This window comes from Delphinus delphis, chromosome 9 (assembly GCF_949987515.2).
Source record: "Delphinus delphis chromosome 9, mDelDel1.2, whole genome shotgun sequence".
NCBI lineage: Eukaryota > Metazoa > Chordata > Mammalia > Artiodactyla > Delphinidae > Delphinus > Delphinus delphis.
The window spans coordinates 19,734,123-19,750,131 of NC_082691.1; the positions used below are offsets into that span (position 1 = coordinate 19,734,123).

The 16,009-nt window shown below is 33.6% G+C and overlaps 1 protein-coding gene across 5 annotated transcripts in view; it reads right to left on the reverse strand.

Annotated features, from left to right (window-relative positions):
* The window catches only part of KMT2E (lysine methyltransferase 2E (inactive)), a 98,864-nt gene that overhangs the window by 19,151 nt on the left and 63,704 nt on the right, over positions 1-16,009 (reverse strand). For all 5 annotated transcript variants that reach the window (XM_060020278.1, XM_060020279.1, XM_060020275.1 and 2 more), the window contains 7 exons: positions 14,749-14,787; positions 10,156-10,386; positions 9,910-10,040; positions 8,466-8,583; positions 7,361-7,470; positions 4,028-4,292; positions 2,985-3,083 (listed from right to left, as the gene is read on the reverse strand). In XM_060020278.1, the coding sequence (XP_059876261.1) occupies positions 2,985-3,083; positions 4,028-4,292; positions 7,361-7,470; positions 8,466-8,583; positions 9,910-10,040; positions 10,156-10,386; positions 14,749-14,787 (993 nt within the window). The remainder of the gene's footprint in view (positions 1-2,984; positions 3,084-4,027; positions 4,293-7,360; positions 7,471-8,465; positions 8,584-9,909; positions 10,041-10,155; positions 10,387-14,748; positions 14,788-16,009) is intronic.

Sequence of the window (16,009 nt, forward strand, 5' to 3'; positions counted from 1 at the left end):
ATATGGAACTGCCATTTGTGTAGATAAAAACTATCAAATCAACAATTTCATATGGTTCAAGCTATACTACAAAAGGATGGGCTGAAGTATATTTGAATTTGGACATTACATGGTACTTATCTGGGAGGAAAGTCTGACTTTTTATATTTCAATCTCATAGATACACGTCAGAACTGGTATCTCCTATTATAATGCTTTAAAGTCTGTCCCATCACAGGAGAAAATTTAAATCAGTTTGACCTAAGTTTCTCAGGAGTTGACCTATCTTTCCAATTACTGATGTTAACATAGCCAATATAAAAGGCAAACACTGGAGTAATAAAGCCTGATGAGTACTTAAACTTTTCAAAACAAAATATTTCAACCCACAAATACTAATACTTTGGGGAGTGGGAAGGGGCCAAACCAACTGCTTAAGAATTCTAGGATGCATGCTTTTGCATTCTAGTCATTTGAGTATAGCAAAAATTCTATAATTAAAACATCCAGGCAAACACAGCAATTACAACTAACAACATTACAGTGAACTTGAAGGCTACAGGTTAAGGAGCCAAGGATTTTTAAATACTTACTTCAAAAGGGAACCCTCATACACTGTTGGCGGGAATGTAAATTGGTGCAGTCACTAAGGAAAACAGTATGGTGGTTCCTCAAAAAATTAAAAATAGGATCCAGCAATTCCACTTCTCAGTGTATAAAGAAAACCACTAAATGAAAACATACGTGTACCCCAATGTTCACAGCAGCATTATTTATAATTGCCAAGATATGGCAGCAACCTAAGTGTCCATCAACAGATGAATGGATAAAGATGTGACCAATATACATATATATGTGTGTGTATGTATATCACACACACACACACACAATGGACTACTACTCAGCCATAAAAAAAGAATGAAATTTTGCCATTTGCAGCAACATGGATGTGGAAGGCATTATGCTAAATGAAATAAGTCAGAGAAAGACAAATACTGTATGATACCTCTTATATGTGGAATCTGAAACATACAACTAGTGAATATAAGAAAAAAGAAGCAGACTCACAGATGTAGATAAACTAGTGGTTACCAGTGGGGAGAGGGAAGGGGGGGAGGGGAAGTATAGGGGTAGCAGATTAAGAAGTACAAACTACTAGGTATAAAATAAGCTACAAGGATATATTGTACAGCGCAGGGAATATAGCCAATATTTTATAATAACTATAAATGGAGTATAACCTTTAAAAACAATCACTATTGTACGCCTGTAACTTATACAATATTGTACCTCAATACTTCAATAAAAAATATTTCATATCCCTTCAAAATACCAAATTCTAAATATTTACGTTTGTTTATTCCCATGAAAATACTCAGCTGCACAACCACCTTAGTGGCATATATTAAAATGAATATGCTAAAACAGATATAAAAACATGAAGTATTCATTTATATTAATATAGCATACTAGTAGACAAAATCTGGACAAAACTGGATTCCCAAGTATGCCTTTTTGTCTACCTATCCAAAGTTCCATCATGTTCAACAAAAAGGCATTTCTCTTTCCTTCTGCCATCTCAAAATGAGGATGTTCTAAGTTCCACTAACTTTCTCAGCACTGAAAGAAGGAAGTATTTTAAAAGTAGCCCCAGAGTCATATAACAAACCTCCAGGTTTGAATTTTCTTTTTTCCTCTCATTTCTCTCCCCCCAAAAGCATTGTTATAGCCCTTAAAGCCGTATTTGTATCAGACGCATGCCTCATACAGAAACCACTCATACCCTAAAGTGATCTTCTAAAAGTTTCTGCAGGATTATTGCAAAGACAAGGCTGTGGCAATTGTGGAATGAACTGGCCAATATTGAACATCTAGTCAAGAAAGGGCCATAGGTAATTTGGGTAGGTACAGGTAATTTATTAGATGTAACCCAATCTTGAAAAAGGTTCAAGATAATTCCTTTTAGAGGAAGAACTCCTTTTTCTTTATAAGCAACCTCCTCCAATATTTTCTCCTATATTTGTTTTTCTTCTCTCCTGTTCCTAACACTACCCTGTCCCATCAGAGCAGTGCTTCTGAAATCCTGAGGCTGTGAAACAGTTCTGCATTGCTTTTGCAATTTTGAACATCAACAATACATCAGTGTTAGAGGAATGACCATCAAGGCAATAAGAGTTACATTTAAGCAGGCCTACAATGACCAAAATCCAAAGATCCTACCGCTAAGTATATGACACCTGAGATTCCATGAAATACAACATGAAAATCACTAAAACAGGAAACAAGGGAGCATATAAAATAAAGGGGAGTGGGGAAAGCCCGTACTAAGATCATCAGTTGGTATATAAAGTCATTTTCAAATCTTAAGGCAAACTATATCTTAATGTCTTCTTAACTGGCCTAGACATTGTATCAATTGCTAAATTACCATGGATTTTTAAGAAAATATCTTGTCCTAGTTTTTATACAGGTTAAGATATTTCAAATAAATAGTACAGGGAGTGTAAATACTAACCTTATTTTAATGGAAACCTTACTTTGTGATAGCAATATGAGATGTAAAAATAGCAGCTGCCAACAGTGGGTATTCTTCTTTTTCGCATAAGCCATTTATTTAGTGCTATTATAAGCTTTAAAATTCCATTTTTGTTTTACATTAAATTATGAAGAGAAAGGATACATTTAGTTAATGAAAAACATTTTGAACAGTAATTCTGGCATTAAAATTAATAGTACTCTGCTTCAAAAATGTTAAAAAATTATTTCTTAAATGTCAGAAATTCTAAATTGTCTAATGAACACACACTGAAAATACAAAAGATTAGTGGAAGTTACTTGAATGGTAATGACAAAGCCAAATAGAAATGCTCAGGGACACATCATGTTTGCTAACTTCAAAGAACAAGGTAAAGGCCCTCCTAAAGGCAGCAGCAAGTATTTTGGGACGAGCAGTGTCACTAAAACCCAAGTGACAGAAGGAAGCTGCTACCGGCCTTCCAACTTACCATCTTCCTTCTCCTTTCTGCAATCTGTTCCTCTGACTCCATTTCTACTTCATTGCTAATGGGAGTTTTTTCTTCTATATCATCAATAAAATCTGGTTCCTGAAAGATGGAAATGACTGCTTTATAGAAACTACTACTCCATCTACAAACTAGAGGCACAGAACCATGTATTTTAAATGTCTTTCAACCAGAACTAATTAAACATAAAAATTACAAGAGTACTTAAATCCATTTCAGAAACTTAAAACTGGTTCCTAATTCAGGAAACTTTTCAAAATCATGCAATCAAATAATTTTGTTTCTCAAAGTTCTAGTCAATAATGTTCTTTATCAGTAGAGTCCGCAAAGCCTTAAGTTTATATTCTTACCAACACATAAACATATAAATTATTTCACATAACCCAGTGCCTACAAATACCAAGTGCTTAATAAAGGTTTGTTCAATTTAACACTTACAGGAAACTATCCTTAGAAGATAAGACACTGGAGACGAATAAAAGCTTACTTAATCTTCACATTTAAAAGGTCCCGCCTAACTAACTTCCATTTGTTTAGAAGGCATATAACAAAATACTTCCTGGTGAAGCGGAAGTACAGGCCAAACTCTTTCCTCAAATTTATCTTATGTGTTTTTAAAATAACTTCCTCTCAAAAATCATATGTCCACCCCTACAGAATTGATTTCATTATGTCCCAAATATTAAAGGAAAGGAATCATTATGGCTTAAGACTTTAAATAAGAACATTTATTACAAACATAAGGACAGTGCCATCTGGAAGAATTTTTTTAATTACCCAGTCTTAAGGAAAATCTTGTATTCAATTCTACAAGGATTTGCTGGGTGAGCTGTTTCTTAAAAGTTTAACAAATATTGTACAAATTCTAGCAGAACCTGTAGTTTACATTTATAAGTACTTCATTAAATAAGAGAATGACTTAAAAAGTTTAAGCCATTTTATACAAAAAAGAGGATAAAATATGACAAATTAATTTTCTTCTCTTAACTTCTTTCATCAAGATTCAGTAGAGCATAGTTCAGTACCTGATTATTTGACACCGATAGTCTCAGAGGAGAAAGCTTTCTCTGTTTAGTTTCCGGGCTCTTCATTTTGTTCGCTGTCCCTTCACAATCCAAAGTAATATTCTGATTTTGTGTATCTTTTTCTTTTGAAATATCCTTTTCTTTTTTTCCTTTCTTTCTTCTGGTCTCATAACCACTATTGATGTTCTCCGTGGATTCAGAACTACGTTTCAGAACAGGGCACTCTGGATTTTCTTTGAGGCATGCACAATCCACCTTGTACTTACTGGAAAGAAAACCAGTTAAATATTTGTTCAAGATATAGACTGTAATATTTTCTAATCCATTTTAAGCTACACCTCCACAAAACTGTATGCTATTACTAATTATAAGCAATCGTTTTCACTAATTTTCATTCCTTATAACTATGACAAAATAAATTTTCTCATAAAAACAATATAATAATTAGAAGTTGATTTCTGACCAGAGATTGGTCATAATCATAAGGATAACCAGTGATGGGTTACAGAAGGAAAAAACTCCAATAAATTAAAACTGAGTCTTTTTAAGTCAAATGATACCATGGCATATTTTAAGGCAAAAACCCCAGGTTACCTCAGAGTGCTATAAGGTGTATATGCAGAATATGATAAAATACTCTAAATCTGACCTAAATAAAAAATGCTAGGTACAATAAATACCAAATCTTAACTACTTTGTCTTATACTTTAAGGAATGATTTCAATAACCAGGGTTCTTTAAAAAGCTACCTTGAAAAAACTGAATGTCATGTTTGCCTTTGCCCTTAGGTATTCCCTCTTTCAAATAAACGGAAGCTTGAAAAATAATTGCACTACCTCTCATCTTCACAGTAGTGATAATTATTACTCCCATTTTACGGATGAGATTAAAGCTCAGAAGGTCAGTATCTTGTCCAAAGTCACACATTAAGTGGTAGGGATGACATTCAAATACAGGTCTGAGTCCAAAGCCCACACTTTTCAGCTCTTCAGTATTTCTTAACTCTCTACCCTCTTGTCTACCACCAAGAGTCAGTTCATCTCTAGGATATAGGCTGAATGCCCAAACCAGAGTTAAATAATAACGGAAGACTCCCACTTTGCATGTTTTGAGTAGTTTGTTCATAATAAAAAATAATTTACTTTTCCAAGTTTCTAATACGCCTAACTCATTCACTTTCAACACTAGTAGAAAGCTACAAGTCAAACTGTCTAATTCTGTGAATCAGGGGTAGAACTCAAACATCATGGTCTACCCCTCACCTCTCCAAATCAGGCAGTAACAGAAACTAGCTGGAAACTTTTTCTAGATATTTTCTTTGATTTTAGGACAACAGAACTGCAAATAGTAATGATGACAACTGCTAATATTTATTCAGCACTTATTTTGTATCAAGAATGGTTTTAAACCCTTTACATGTGTCAACTCAATCTTCGAAATATTCCTGTTAGGTATTATTTTTCTCATATTATAATGAGGTAATGAGGGAGAGAGAGATGACAAAATTGGTCCAAGGTTACATAACTAATATAAGTGACCGAGCTAGGATTTGAAAGCAGAGAGTCAGATTATAAAAAGCTTCTATTTTTAACCACTGTGGGAAACAGTCCCCCAAAGCAATGAGCAAAGAGCTATTATGCTCAATTTTCCACCTTGGTGGGGGGGGGGGCGGAGAAAGAGCTAAAAAGGAAACACTTTAGTTATCAGGATAAATCTGACTCCAACAATCAAGTAGAGATGCATATACTGAAGGAAGAGGGATTTCATTGACAGAAAACATAATGGACATTAAAAATGTCTGCATGTAAAATGGATACCACACAAACTCTTAAAAATAAAATACAGGAGGATATGAACTGAAATCCTTATAACCCAAAAGATTATAGTATATATAAAGAAGTGCCTCCACCCACATTGGTTTAAAAAAAAAAGACTACCCAGCAGAAAAATGAACAGATGATGAGACAAATCATAAGAGAGGAAATCCAAATGACAAATGAATACATAAAAGGATCTTTGGGCTCTTAAAATAATCATGGAAGATGGTAATTACAAATATAAAAAGATACTATCTCACACAGATTAACATCGATTTTTAAAGTACAGTAAAGAAGTGTTGCAAGGAAGTAAAGCTATGGGAGTATAAACTGGTCATTCACCCACGTCTGGTAAAAACTGAGGCTGTACACATTCTACAACCCAGCAATTCCACCTCTACGTCCCTATCATGGAGAGAACATGTACACATGCAGCATTTTTTGTAAATCTAAAGGTCCACCAATAGTGGAATGGATAAATGCCATCAGCGGTGAAAATAAATGAATTAGAGCTACACATAACAAAAGAACTGAATCTCACAAAAGTAATGAATGAGAAAAGATGAATGCAAAATAATACAGATTATAATTTCCATAAATTTTTAAAATATACAAAACTACTCCATACTATCTAGGGACATCTACAGACATAGTAAAAATGTTAAACTCATAAAAATGTTAAACTCACCAAATTAAAGATGGCAGTTATCTCTGGTAAAAGACAGAGGGATAGACGCAATCTGGCTGCTAAACATATGGGCCTTTAATGGATAATGTTTTGCTTCTTAATTTGGAAATGAGGCACATGGACTTTTTTTTTTTTTTTTTTGGCCGCGCGGTTCGTAGGATCTCAGTTCCCTGACCACGGATTGAACTCAGGCCACAGAAGTGAAAGCAGAGAGTCCTAACCATCAGGCAACCAGGGAACTCCCTACATGGACTTCTGTATTACTATTTTTTACAGTAAAATTTTTAAAATTTAAATTGCAGTTTCTCTACTCAGAATTAACTTTTCTTAGTGTTAATCAACTCTTCTTTAGTGTTTCAGAACAACAGTTCTCAAAGTTTCCTCGTACGATCGCCAACAAACCCTTTCAATTTATACTGCAAAGAAACTTTGGCACAATTTCTTTTCTTCTGAGGGGCAATAAGTGAAATTATCCATTTCTACTGATTAACCAAATTAATTGAATGAGTAAAACTCTACACTCTACCTAAAATACAAGAAAGAAAAGAAGGAAAAAATTCTCACATAAACAAGGTCAGTATTGCTCAATTAGGATTACTAATTATTATACTATGAGCATTACATTACAATAAGAAAAGTCTGGAAGACCAAAGCAACCATGCTGTAATGGAAGCTGATATCAGAATGCTCGTTTCCAAGTATTTTTAATTGCCTAATGGTAAATAAAAATAGAAAGCTAAAGAAGTAATGACAATACCTACATTTTTATAAGGACATTAAGGAATTATTTCAAAACAACAGGTATCATATTTACAGACTTGAACTTACCAATTCCCATAGTCAAAATCAAAGGCAATAGTAATTTCAGTTCCCTTTGGAATACTTTGTACAGAATAAATGTAAAGATGTATGGTTCCATCCTCAATTTCATGCCTCACCTGTTAGTGAAAAGAATAATTTTGTATTTCCATAAATATATGTCTCTATAAATTATTTTCTACCTTTAGAAGCATCTCATCTTGCAATTTTGAAAACTATTCTTTTCAAAGTAATTCACAAATACAACATGGAAAATATGCCATTAATTACAAGACTTGTACCTAAATCAGTGGTTATCAACTGGGAAGGAGGTACACATCTATGCAAGTTTGATGCAGGCTCTAGGAGCATCGAAAAGAAAATAACTCTATTTCATCAATTCTGTGGTGCATATTTTTTCCCCTTTTAAAATCTGTGAAATTGGGAGTTTTACAAGTGATGGCATCTTTGATTTAATGAAACGCATTAATGGTACAGTTTATAAATATATAGTTAAAGTATAGTTTAACACTACACTTTTCTGTGATATACACTGTTCTAGGTACTCTACATGTATTAACTCCTTTAGTCCACATAACATCTTTTTACAGATAAAACTGAAGCACAGACAAGGTTACAAAGCTAGTAAGTCAAAAAGAAGACATGAATCTGTAAGTCTTGCTTCAAAACCTACACTTAACTGTAACATTATATAACTAGAAAACATTTATTTTGGTATGTGAAAAACAAAACCAGAAATATTATTTTATACACCACTTCTAAAACATAATTTACTAGCACATATAAAATCTACTTTACTTTTCAGCTTTGTCATCTACCTTGATCAAATCAGAGCATATATTTGACTCATAAATAGAGCTTCCAGAATAAACAGAGAAGTCCAGTATTTTCTCTTACAAGTAACATCACAATTTCTTCAATGCTCAAAGTAACCTGAGACCTCACAGCCAGTTATCACCTAAATTTTCGTAATGGAAAGATGTTGGGCAGTATAAAATGCATCAACAACTAAAAACTGTTGGTCTGTTTTAGGCCACCAGACTTTTTTGTGCTTAATACTCAGATTCCACACACTCCCTACCCCTGCCTCCCCAAAGGATTTCTATAAGCTTACCTCTGCATTCGGTGTACAGGAACGCCTAATGAACCGAGCTTCATTCCCAAAAGTCCTTGCATCAACACACATTTCTAGACCATGAAATTTAGAATAGAATAAAACAAAAGGGTATGGTCTACAAAAAAAGAAATGCATTAGAAACTATTAACATTTTGAATTTAAGAAATTTCTAAAAGACTCATAGTAAGTAGGGAGGCCAAGATTTGAATATACGCAGTCTGATACCGGAACCCATTCTTAACCACTAGGCTAATTCATGCTAATAAGATTTTTACCTGCTCATATAACCTTACCTAAACCAAAGATAATTAATTCAGGTGGGAATTCAAATTTACAAAGAATGATAAAAAGGGAGTGATTACTGCCTTTACATAAGGATTCATAATGAGATGCCATTAAAGTTCCTATCAGTGCATTTACGTGTTTGATTTACAGCACTGTTTCAGATCAAATCTGCTATACGAAAGGGAAAGATTCTTGTATATCTTTCATAACTTAAGTAACTCAGTTATAAACAATATGAAATATTTTAAATAATTATAGCATATAGGCTGAGAATGTTATTTCCCTAGAGATGCAAACATATTTCTAGACCTCAGGGAAGCAATGGCTATCACAAGATCACATCAATTCCCACCCCCAAAATCACAAACGATAGAAGAAGGCTCCAAAGTCCTTCCAGTACCAAGAAAGTCGGAGTTGAAAGTGGTGACAATAACCTAAGACCAAATCTAACATCCTCTGATAAAAGAAGGACGTGGTCACCAGTGGTCTTTGCAGGTTCTAGCAATTATAAGGAATTAGGAAAGTCCTAGATGGAAAGGGTTCCTTATAATCTCAGGTAATCAGACTTTTTCATTAATGTCCACCTATATTGCTACAGTTTATCTTTGAAGTAGATTGTTTTAGGAGTGTCAGCAAGATAGGGATGGGTAAGAGACTAAGGAATAGGGACTTCCCTGGTGGCGCAGTGGTTAAGAAGCTGCCTGCCAATGCAGGGGACACGGGTTTGATCCCTGGTCCAGGAAGATCCCACATGCCGCGGAGCAACTAAGCCCATGTGCCACAACTGAGCCTGTGCTCTAGAGCCCGTGAGCCACAATTACTGAGCCCGTGAGCCACAACTACTGAAGCCCGCGTGCCTAGAGCCCGTGCTCTGCAACAAGAGAAGCCATCGCAATGAGGCGCCCGCACACAGCAACAAAGAGTAGTCCCCGCTTGCCACAACTAGAGAAAACCCACACATAGCAATGAAGACCCAACGCAAGCAAAAATAAATTAATTTTAAAAAAGAGACTAAGGAATATATCTGCATCTACAGTTTTAAATATTAAAATAATCCCTTAGAAAACAAAATACACATAAACAATAGCTTTGTGCTTAAAATAGCCAAAAATTCAATATTTAACTACAGAAAACATGGAGAAAAAAATGAATATACCTCTTAAAGAAATATCCATTTGCTTCAAACTGTTCTCTTAACATAAACTTCCCTCTGTATTCAATGATAAGTGCATCAGGAGGCAAATCTTTTGCAGATTTCAGAATTTTCTTATTTTTTTGTATATGGCTCTACAATCAGAGAAAAGTTGAGATTAACTACAACCAGACTGCTTTCAGTCTAAGTACTTAAGATATACAGTAGAAAAAGGTTGTTTTATCATCTCTTGGCAAATGATATATTTACCTCTACAGGAGGTTTGAAGATCAAATTATTGGTATTCAAATCTGATTTATTTATCTCTTTTTTGTCATTTCCGTTGCCCAGTCTCAGAGCTATTCTTTGTGCCTCCCTCTGAACACCCTCACTATATTGGTTATTATTTGCCTCTTCATATCGATCCATCCATGCTTTGATTTTTGTCTCCCATCCAAAATTTGAACCATCAGATGAAGGATCAATCTCTGGAGCTGAGCCCTAAAATCATAGCAAACTAAGCATTAATATCTGGATTTTAAGTATTTACACACACACACACACACACACAATATGACAATCTACATAAAAGAATACAATATAAACCAGAAATAATGATAGGCTTTCTAAGTTGGTCCTAGTAGGAAAAAGAAAAAAAAAAGACCATAAGTGAGCAGCTTAATACATTTTTATACTGATGCCAGACACACGAGTTGGAAAACTGAAGGAAGCAGAGTTAAGTTGAATAGCAGAAATTTAAGCTTCACTACTGTAGCCAAATGGAGGCTTTCAATAAAACTGAAAATACCCAAAACTTTGGAGTCACTGTCAGCTAACGGTTAAAAAAAGCATGTAATAATTTTTTTGAGACTGCCAATATCTACTCTGTACTCACAGTTCTATTTAACCAGAATAACTTTGCAATTATTATGTAAACTATACATACTACATATTAAGTATAAACTTATTTTCTGATATAATACTTCAACTTTTAACATGTTTTATAATAAAAATATACTTTGATATCTTAATTTTGTATAATTCCAAGATCTATAATCAACTGTTCACATGATAAATTCAACATGAGAATAAAATGTCTCACAAAATAAAGACCTTTAAGCTTAAGTGCTTGCTCCTCCTCATACCCCCTATTAAAATCTGTAAGATAAGATTGCTAAGTGCCAAAATGCAGCAAGATGTTTTTTGATCCATCTCTTAAAGTAATGAAAATAAAAACAAAAATAAACAAACGGGACCTAATTAAACTTAAAAACTTTTGCACACCAAAGGAAACCAAGAACAAAACGAAAAGACAACCTTCAGAACGGGAGAAAGTATTTGCAAACAAGGTGACCAACAAGGGATTAACCTCCAGAGTATACAAACAGCTCATGCGGCTCAATATCAAAAAAACTAACAACCCAATCAAAAAATGGGCGGACGACCTAAATAGATGGACAAGAGGCACATGAAAAGATGCTCAACATCACTAATTATTAGAGAAATGCAAATCAAAACTACAATGAGGTATCACCTCTCACCAATCAGAATGGCCATCATCAAAAATTCTACAAACAATAAATGCTGGAGAGGGTGTGGAGAAAAGGGAACCCTCTTGCACTGTTGGTGGGAATGTAAATTGGTACAGCCACTATGGAGAACAGTATGGATGTTCCTTAAAAAACTGAAAATAGAGCTACCACATGATCCAGCAATCCTACTCCTGGGCATACGTCTGCAGAAAACCATAGTTCGAAAAGATACATGCAGCCCATTGTTCACTGCAGCACTATATACAATAGCCAGGACAGGGACAACCTAAATGTCCATCGATGGATGAATGGATAAAGAAGAGGTGGTACATACATACAATGGAATATTACTCAGCCATTGAAAGAACGAAATAATGCCATTTGCAGCAACATGTATGGATCTAGAGATTGTCAGACTGAGTGAAGTAAGTCAAAGAGAGAAAGACAAATGTCATACGATATCGCTTGTATGTGGAATCTAAAACAATGGTACAAATGAACTAATTTACAAAACAGAAATAGAGTCACAGATGCAGAAAACAAACTTATGGTTTGGTTACCAAGGGGGAAAGGGGGGAGGGATAAATTGGGACATTGGGATTGACATATACACACTACTATATATAAAATAGATAACTAATAAGAACCTACTGTATAGCACAGGCAACTCTACTCAGTACTCTGTAATGACTTATATGGGAAAAGAATCTAAAAAAGAGTGGATATACGTATAACTGATTCACTTTGCTGTACAGCAGAAACTAACACAACATTGTAAATCAACAATACTCTAATAAAAATTTTTTTAAAAAAGAAAAAGAATGCTAAATGCCAAGCAGTGAAAAGTTACAACCTCTCAACAGGTTTTAGGAAACAAAAAGGGAATCCTTTTCTCATTGGAATGCAACTTAGAGAAAGGCATAATTACCACACATTTAAAAAGTTTATTAAAGCCTGGACTCCCTCAATTAATTATTTGCAGTCTTAGGACGAAAATCAATTAATGCAGATAACAAAAACATATATCTTATCAATAGCATAATTCAAATTTATAATGGATTTATTAACACAAGAAGTTTCAATTTAGTTGTTTGCAAATGCTGTTCATCAATTTTTCTACAGAACGGAACACCTTTATGAAAAGATAGATTATTTCTATAATGTGTACAACCTACCATAACTGTGAAATTTAAAAATCACATATAGATTTCATGAAAATTCTTATATATGCTGTTAGACATGTACATGTGTATGGTAACACTTACTAAAATTTACCATCAGTCCACCTTCCATATAAGTAACTAATCTTTACTACAAAAAGTATTCTTTTCTATAATGAAATAAACGATAGTAAGTTGCTCAACTATTTGATAGGGGTAGGTTTCTTTTACCAACTGATCTTTTACGGAATTATATATTCTACATTATAATGACCACTTGATAAAGAACAGATTTTTATACAAATATGAAACATCACATATTTTTGGGCCTTTATTTATTTTTATTCTTTTTTTATTTTTCAGAATTTTCTATAGTGAATATGGCTTATATAATACAAAAAATGTTTTTCAAATACTATATACAGACACAAAAGTTTACAATCACTTTTTTTACTACCCCTATTTATTTGTTTATATATTGAGGTATAACTGATTTACAATATTATATTAGTTTCAGGTGTACAATGTAGTGATTCAAAATTTTTTATTGATCATACTTCATTTAAAGTGATTATAAAATATTGGCTATATTCCCTTTGCTTATTATTATTATCCTTGTAGCTTATTTATTCTATACATAGTAGTTTGTACCTCTTAAGCCCCTAACCCCATCTTGCCCTTGTCACCCCTTCCCCCACTGCTAACTACTAGTTTGTTCTCTGTATCTGTGAGTCTGTTTCTATTCTACTTATTCATTTGTTTTATTGTTTAGATTCCACATATAAGTGATAATATACAGTATTTGTCTTTCTCCTATATGACACTACATATTAAGGTTTTCATCAGCTTTATTAAAGAAATCTTCTCAGCTTTTAATTTTTTTTTTGCTCTCCCTCCCCCCCCCCAAATAAATCCTCTACTAACTTGGTTTCTCTTCAATACAGCTCTTCTATATCTCTTGAGCCTTTTTAATATGACAGAATTACTTATTAGAAATGTAATGATCTTAAAGACATATTCAAGTTAACGGAAAAATTTTCAAAGGTGAACAAAGCATTTTTCAAATTTTAATCTGTCACTTCTTTACGTAATAAATGAAAATATCTCAGTTAAGTAAAAGATGCTCCTTCCTCATTAAGCCTGCTATTCAGATTAGATAAAATGGGAAAAAAGGACAACCACTGGAGTATCAATAGTTCCAACAGCTTAATAAAAAACCCTTTTTCAGACCTCTTCATTCTGGTGTCAGAGAAAATCCCATAAATACAAGTTTAATATAGTAACTATAAAACCCCCAACTTTAACATATACAGAACATTTTATAAGACTTTGGACTTGCAGTATGCTGAGTGACACCATGTATTAACATTCTTAAGAAAGAGTTCCAAAACTATGCAAGAATAATCATTGGACAGCTGCTTAATGATCTGTTTTCCAGGAATGTGGAATAATTAATAATGATTACACTTTATACTATGGGGACAACAGATGTATTCTAACACGCTTCCCACATCCTATTTTAATATCTGGCAACTTGAGATATTCATTCTCCTTTACTACCTAACCTAGAAAGTTAGAGTAACACTGTATAGTTGACCTCCGTGATCCAACAGAAACCTATCTTTTAAGGGGAGGCACAGCTGGGGGGGCTTGCTTCTCTCAGCAATCTTGGCATCTACAACATTGAGGATGTATTCTAATTAATTCAAGGCACAAGTGACCAGTTTGTACTTACACGGTGAATCTATGGTGATTTTATAATATTTTATAACTACTGACAACTAAATCACTAGAATTCCAACTCTGCAAAAGAGCAAAATTTCAAATTCCAAATATTATTTTGCATTTCTATGTCTAGAATACTAGTGGTACTGGAGACACGGAATATAATGATAAATGAAAATTTTTAATTTTAGTATTAGAAATTTTACTATTAGAAATTACTTATATATCTCCTTTTGTTTAATGTTTTAACAGTGTTAATAAACTCCAAGAGTGGTGTATTAACCCTATTATAATTCTCTATGGTCCCACTTCTGGTAAAGATAATAAGCAATAAAATGACACAGAACTAAGACAGCATAATTTACTTTATTATGAACAAGCAACCACTTAGTTAACCACTAGATATTTGACAACTGATAATAAGGGCTTAAATTTAATGTGTTTACCTTAACTCTTGATGATTTCCTAGATCCTTCACGAAAGGCCTGAAATAACATGGAATTCTGAGTTAGTTTTTTAAAAACTGGATATAATTAATATTTAAAAATGAGTTCACTCAAGCTTTTTATTGAAGTCGCATAAATAACACAAAATATGGTAATAACCAATACAGTCAGAACTAGGGGAATGTTGAAGTAAAGTCTTCTACTAGAACACTGTACTACTATTAAAAATAAATACAGACTATGTAATAACATGAAAATATGTACAAGATACAATGCTAAGAAAATTTCTAAATTTTCTGTGTGCTCAATATTACAATCATGGAAAAATATTTGATAAAAGTTGGAAGGTATTAAAAATATTGCAGTAGTTTTAAGTCATGAGCCAAGTTTTGGGGTGGGTTAAAATAATTTTGTTATTACTTTAATTTCTAAGTCAACTAGAGAGTAATACTTGAGCACTTACTAGTAGGGACTCAAATTATAAGCACTATGGTGAAAAGAACTGTACTTACTCAGTAAATATTGAATGGGAGCTCTCTAATCTGCCAAGTCCTAACGTGTTATCTAAGACTTACTTCACCACTCCACTCCCCAAAGTGTACACTCTTATTTCGAGAGACTTACGAACACTAAACCTAGAGTAAGCAATATAGTTCCTAATTTATTTAAGTTCCAAATTTGTGTGCAGACTATACGTTGGAAGACAGCAAGTTTTATTAAAAAGAGGAGGAGGAGGAGAAGGAGAAGCAGCAGCAGAAGCAAAGAACCTTCACGTAAAACACAGAAAAAGAGCTAGGACTATGGAGAATAGATATGTTCAGACAGGTGGACAACTGAAAGAAATACAATTCTGGTACTAAAGAAATATGAAAGATGGCACGCAATAGGAAGAAATATGTCACACTCAAAGAAAAACTAATATACCGCACTTGTTACCTACTGAAAATAGTTATGACGTAAGACTGGCTAAAAAAAATGTAAAAGTAGGTCATGAAAGCCTTATTTAAAAAGTCACATTTTAAGATTCTGACTTAAATACCGTATGTTCTTCACTATGATGGAGGAATCCATGAAATACCTCTGAGCAAAGAAGGGATAATAAAAACAATATTCACAGAAAATGTCAGAACCAAATGCAGAATGGACTAAAGTAGAAAGAGGATAAAGTTGGAGAAATTAAAGAAGATATTACTGTACTAGAGGTAATAAGGGCGTAGACTGGGTTTATAGAAGCAAAAAGGAAGAAAAATAACAATATACT